Source organism: Austrofundulus limnaeus, unplaced genomic scaffold (assembly GCF_001266775.1).
Source record: "Austrofundulus limnaeus strain Quisiro unplaced genomic scaffold, Austrofundulus_limnaeus-1.0 Scaffold221, whole genome shotgun sequence".
Classification (NCBI taxonomy): domain Eukaryota; kingdom Metazoa; phylum Chordata; class Actinopteri; order Cyprinodontiformes; family Rivulidae; genus Austrofundulus; species Austrofundulus limnaeus.
In genome coordinates, this window is record NW_013952623.1 from 552,060 (window position 1) to 558,361 (window position 6,302).

General features: G+C 40.1%; 1 protein-coding gene across 1 annotated transcript; it reads left to right on the forward strand.

Moving 5' to 3' along the window:
- Positions 1 to 5,066: 5,066 nt before the first annotated feature.
- Positions 5,067 to 6,272, forward strand: LOC106525272 (uncharacterized; the record flags this gene model as incomplete). The annotated part of the gene is given in 1 exon segment (XM_014019442.1): positions 5,067 to 6,272. A coding segment is annotated over 1 exon segment (1,183 nt), but the record flags the coding sequence as incomplete, so codon positions are not given.
- Positions 6,273 to 6,302: the final 30 nt, after the last annotated feature.

Consider the following 6,302-nt stretch of genomic DNA (forward strand, 5'->3'; position numbering starts at 1 on the left):
GAAATAAACATTTGAAATATATGAGTTTGTATGTAATGTATGAATATAATATAATATACAAGTTTCACTTTTTAAATGGAATTACTGAAATAAATCTACTTTTTCATGATATTCTAATTTTATGACCAGCACCTGTAAATTAAATAAAACTAGCAACACATTACGTTCTGTTTTATTTACTTTAAAGAAGTGAGGAGTAGGGAGACGAAAAATTATGTTTTTTTGATACTGAGACTGGACGAGTAGCCCTCGACAAACTGCTGACTTCGAAAGTAGCTCTTGGTTCAAAAAAGGTTTGGGCACCTCTGCATTAAACCATTGGTTAAAGACTTTTTAAATACTTTAGATTCTATCAATCTTGTTCAGTCTGTGTTAGGTGCAACACAAGAACACTATGTTGAAAGGGAGTCTGTTTAGATACCAGGACATTGTCAGGGTTGAAAAAGCTAAGCTCTTCTCTGATTTGATTGTGAATAATGCTCACAACCCTCAAATTATCTTTTCCACCATCGACTCTGTTCTGAACACCCCTCCATCTTCATGTCTCGACAACTCTCCTGAAACTTGTGAGAAGTTCCAGCAGTTTTTTATCAATACGATACAAAACCTCAGATCACTATTCACTCTGCCTTCTCTTTATCCTCCCATCTTCATCACAAGTTCTGCTGTCTTCCATCAGTTTGAGCCTGTGTTTTAATCAGCTGGAGAAAATAATTAACAACATGAAGACTTCATCCTGTCCTAATGATGTTGCTTCAACTCATTTTTTAAAGAGAGTTTTTAAAGTAGTTGGTTCTGACAATTGAGAGATTTTTAAAAGCAGTCTCAATTCAGGTGTTGTTCCAGCCTGTTTTAAACATGAAGCTGTGCAGCCGTTGCTGAAGAAGCATAACCTGGACTCATCTGTCTTTTCAAATTTTAGGCCTATCTCCAAACTTCCTTTTTTATCAAAAGTTTTAGACAGGATAGTTTTTATTCAGCTGCAGTCCTTTTTAAGTGCTCACAATTTTTTTTTAACTTATCAGTCCGGTTTTAAAGTACTCCACAGCACAGAAACTGCACTTTTAAAGGGTTTTAATGATCTTTTAATTGCTACAGATTTTAGAGACTCTGCTGTACTTGTGCTTTTAGACCTGACAGCGGTGTTTGATACAGTAGACCACAATATTTTATTCTCTAGGTTGGATCAGTGTAGCATCAAAGGCGCTGCACTGTATTGGTTCAGGTCCCATCTGTCTGATAGGAGTTTTTCAGTGAGCCGTGGAAATAACGTTTCCTCCTCAGCTCCCCTCACATGTGGAGTTCCCCAAGGATCCATCCTTGGTCCTATTTTATTTTCCATATACATGCTCCCCTTAGGCTCCATTTTTAGAAAATTTAACATCCTTTTTCACTCCTACGCAGATGACACCCAGATCTACCTTCAAATGAGGCCTAATCATTCTTCTTCACTAAAACCACTGTTTGATTGCATCACTGAGATCAAAGCTTGGATGGCTTCAAATGTTCTAAACTTCAATGAAAACAAAACTGAAACTATTATTTTTGGACCCAGTGGTAATCGCAGTGTTTCTCCTATGGATCTGGGTCCCTTGGCATCTGTTAAATGTCATGTCAAAAACTTGGGTGTGATCCTTGACTCAAACTTCAACTTTGAGAAACAGATTAATTTTGTAGTAAAAAGATCATTTTTAAACTGAGACTTTTATCTAAAATCAAATCATTTTTACCTTTCAAAGACCTTGAATGTGTGATCCATGCTTTTATTACATCTCAACTGGACTACTGCAACTCTCTGTATGTTGGTGTTAACCAGGCTGGCCTCTCACGCCTGCAGCTGGTTCAGAACGCTGCAGCACGCCTTTTAACATGGATGAAGAAATGTAATCATATCTCCCCAGTGCTGGCTTCCCTTCTTTAGCTCCCTGTTCGTTTTAGGATTGATTTTAAACTTTTATTGTTGACCTATAAGGCTCTGAATGGACTGGTTCCTGAATACCTGTCTGACCCCCTGCAGCCCCATGTGTCCTCCAGATTTCTCAGCCCCCATGATCATTTGCTCTTGGCTGTCCCCCCAGTCCAGACTGGTCCACAGAGGTGACCGAGTATTTTCAGTTGTGGCTCCTAAACTGTAGAACCTATGAGAGGCCCTGTGTGAGAGGGTTTGATATTACATGTGAGAGCAAGTTTGAATTGTGGCCTAAAGGGCCTCTCATAGAAACCAGCTGCCCTTTCACATTAGACAGGCCTCAACTCGGAGTTTTTAAATCTCATCTTAAAACACACCTTTTTTCAAAAGCTTTTAATGTAGAATGAGAGTCATTTTCCCTATTTATTTGGTCTGTTTTTATGGTTTATCATTATTTGTGTATTGTCTGTAATGCTTTATTTTTAATAGTTGGAATATGTGAAGCACTTTGGCCAACAGCAGTTGTTTTTAAATGTGCTATATAAATAAAGTTGACTTGACTATCATCATCATCATCATCATCATCCCCCAAATGCATTGTCAGTAGCAAAATGGTGGCAACCCTCCTGCTGTCTTTGTGGGGTTCATATGTCCCCACTCATGTGTGGTGTGGTGGGGTCCTCTACCTGAAACGTAGCAGTTGTGGGGGCAAAGATGGATTGGGTTGCTAGGTGGTGTTTGTGGGTGTCCTGGCTGGCTCCCCAAGGGGCAGACATGACTTTTTCTTGCTAACTTTGTTAGCACACCACAAGGACAGCTGGAGGGTTGAAAAGTGTAATAAACTGAATTTTTTAATTAATTAGATGTTTTTGTGTATCACAAACAACTTTTCCTAGAATAGAGAAACAACAAATTAAGACCAAACAACAATCAGAACTGGGGCTCAGCAACTGCTCCACGGTGCGTATCATTCTGGTAACTATTCCGGTTACAAATCTAACGAGGAATTTTATCAGGATTCTTTTGAGCAGCAGTGGAAGTAAACCTGTAGAGCTTTAATACAAAACACGTTTTTTGTTGTTTGGATTTAAAGACTTGATCTGATTGGCCCTTCAGTTGCTTGCATTTTTTTTCACATTTTTCCTCCAAATTGGTGACATGTGGCAAGATGTTTTTGTTTATATATTTTAACAATTTGTTGGACTCAGAGGTAGTCAAACTCCCTCCTGTTTCTGGCCAATTGCTTCTCCTTTAACCCTTTGTTTTTATTGTTGCAAAAGATTTTCCACAGCAAACTTAAAAACGATTTTTTAGATGCAGGTATGTGTTGGAGCTATTTAGCTTTATTGTATGTTTTTAGTCATTCTCTGGTTTCCATGTTTAAATAGCTAACAGCAACAAAGCATATGTCTCCTAAACATGTATTTAAATTACAATTTGTATTGTCAAAGTAATGCATGTCTTATTGGAAAAGAAAAAAAAACAAGGACCAGTGCAGTTCCTACATTTTTGGCTTGTATTCTTTGCTGTTTTTCTGCTTTAATAAACATACACGACGCACACGTGTACAAAAACCTCAAATTGTGTCACAAATTCATGTTTCGGCAAATTCTCTTCTCAAATTCTCCTTCAAATTGTGAAGGCTCCTTGTGGAAGAAAGCGGACCAAAGGCTTGCCCACAGTGTCACTTTGCATGCCATCAAATTCCAAATCATCTACTTCTGTAGTCTCTCAGTGCTCTGTATGTGTGGTGACATACTTCATCTTCATGAGTTCCTCTCATGTCCAAAAACACATTAACGTCTCACCAATTGTTGTCCTAAATTCAGCACAGCATCGAGCGTACGCCCTGAGCTCCTTCAGCTGCCAGCGGGGAGAAAAACACAATCTGACCTTAGACTCAGAGCATTTCTTGTCCCAGAAGGATCTTTGCTGTTTCAGGCCTGGAAACTAACCTGCATGTTTGTGGGAGCTAACTGCTTTGCATGACTCACCTGTACCTCTCTTTTATTATTATTATCATTATTATTATTATTATTATCAGTCTTTCTGTTCACTTCTTTTTACTTCTTTCACTCGTCCACAAGGTTCCTACACCGCCTGCAAAATCTGGATTCAGACTTAAGGATTTTCCAGATCTTAAAACACAATTTGTGTTTTAAACTCTAAATACAAAGAAAGCCTGGTAAAAACCAGACCTTTTCTTTCACTTTGCTTCGTACAAGGGTCTGGACTCGCTGCTATTGAGAAGCGATTTCTTGCAGGAGGCGTGGCCTCTGCTGAAGCGTGTGTGTGTGTGTGTGTCGYTGTGAAGGAGGCTAAGCTAAGAAGCTAACCGAAAATCGCGTGCGCTGTAAACAACCCTACTGAGAGGAAAAATATACCGAGCCAAACGAGACATTTGTAAATGAGAGCTGCTGCTTTGTCAGACAAATTTATTTTAATTTGGAAGCCTTATCTTATTATTGGTTTGAGCCAAGGATGGCACCGTTGGCCCCCCTGCACCTCCACTCTGCGCGGGCACGGCATCTCCACACCGCTCCGGCTGGCCCCTGGGTTCAGAGGCCGAACYGCCTTCGACCCCAATCTTCCCACGGTCTGTCATTACATCACGAACACCGACAAGATTTGACTAGCTTCATTACAGGCCCATATTACATCCACCGTCTACATTCCCGTGGTGCACATTCAACACGTCATCGGTTACGTCATCGGAAGACGACCAACACAAGAGACAATAAAGGAAAGCAGCGGCAACAGGGAAGACGCGGGGTGGATTTTCGTCTACTTCGCACCCTCCCAAAAGCTAAGCCCAACTCTGAATTAAAAATAGAACTATTCAATACTCAATCACTCTGTAATAAAACCACTTTTATTTTTGATCACATATGTGACAAAAAAGTGGACATATTGTGCCTTACTGAAACCTGGCACAAACCTAGTTCATATATGGCACTAAATGAAGCTTGTCCACCAGGTTATACATATCTGGAGAAAGCTAGGACCACTGGRCGTGGTGGAGGGCTGGCCGTTTTGCATCGCAGGGATTTACCTGTAACCCCCCTCCCACTACCAGAGCTGACAACATTTGAGAGCCTTCTTTTCAATTGTAAATTGCAAAAAGAGACAATTCTGATACTCCTCATCTACCGCCCACCAAAACTCAACACTGGATTTATTATGGAACTGCAAGATCTTCTGACATCACTTTGTGCCACATCCCGTAATACGCTCATTCTGGGGGACTTCAATATTCATGTTCACTCGACTAATAATCGCTCTGCTGCAGAATTTCTTGAGCTCTTGGATGGTCTACATCTCACACAACACGTTTCAGTACCTACRCACACAAGAGGTCACACTTTGGATTTGGTAATCACGGATAATGCCCCCATCTCCAATCTGCAAGTTGAAGATTTGGGGGTGTCTGATCATAAATTAATTTCCATGACTTTGCCATTAACAAAGACATATATGCAAACAAAACGTAAAATTCAATTTAGAAGTTTAAAGGCAATAGATCTGATCCTTTTCAACCAGGATATTCAGGATATCTCATTAAATACAAAATTCGCCTCTGTCAATGATTATGTCAACCATTACAATTCCAGTCTTCGCAGTATTCTTGATACTCATGCACCAGTTAAAACTCGGACAGTTACCTTCTCCAGATCAGCCCCATGGTTTACATCTGAACTCCGTAGAATGAAAACTGCAGGTCGTGCCCTGGAACGACAGTTTATCTCCAGTGGCTTGTTGGTCCACAAACAAGCCTATCGCAAACACCAAAGGACATATTCCAGAGCTCTTACTGCAGCAAGATCCCATTACTTTTCCCTAAAAATCTCGAATAGCCGTGGGAATTCCAAACAGTTATTCTCTGAAATAAACTCTCTGGTCAAACCTTCCACATACACGCCTACTGATACCAGTATAGATCAYTGTAATAGGTTTATGAACTTTTTCATTAATAAGGTGGCATCAATCCAGTCTGCTCTCCCTGTAATAGCTGAATCTCAAGATGATATAACCCTCCCCATACAAAGTAACTCATTTTCAGCTCTTTCCGTTGTCACCCAGTCAGTCGTAGAGAAGATCATAAAAAGCATGAATGCTTCCACCTGCGTACTGGACCCTCTCCCCACAACATTACTTAAGTCTAGTATTACAGCCATTTGCCCATTAATCACAACTATTATTAATCAGTCTTTACGGGACAGTCAGGTTCCACCATCTCTTAAAACTGCAGTCATCCACCCTTATCTGAAAAAACCCTCACTTGACCCTAATATTCTTGCCCATTATAGACCTGTTTCAAAATTACCGTTTATATCTAAAGTTCTGGAAAAAGTTGTGGCAGCCCAACTTCACCAACATCTTCACATACATAACT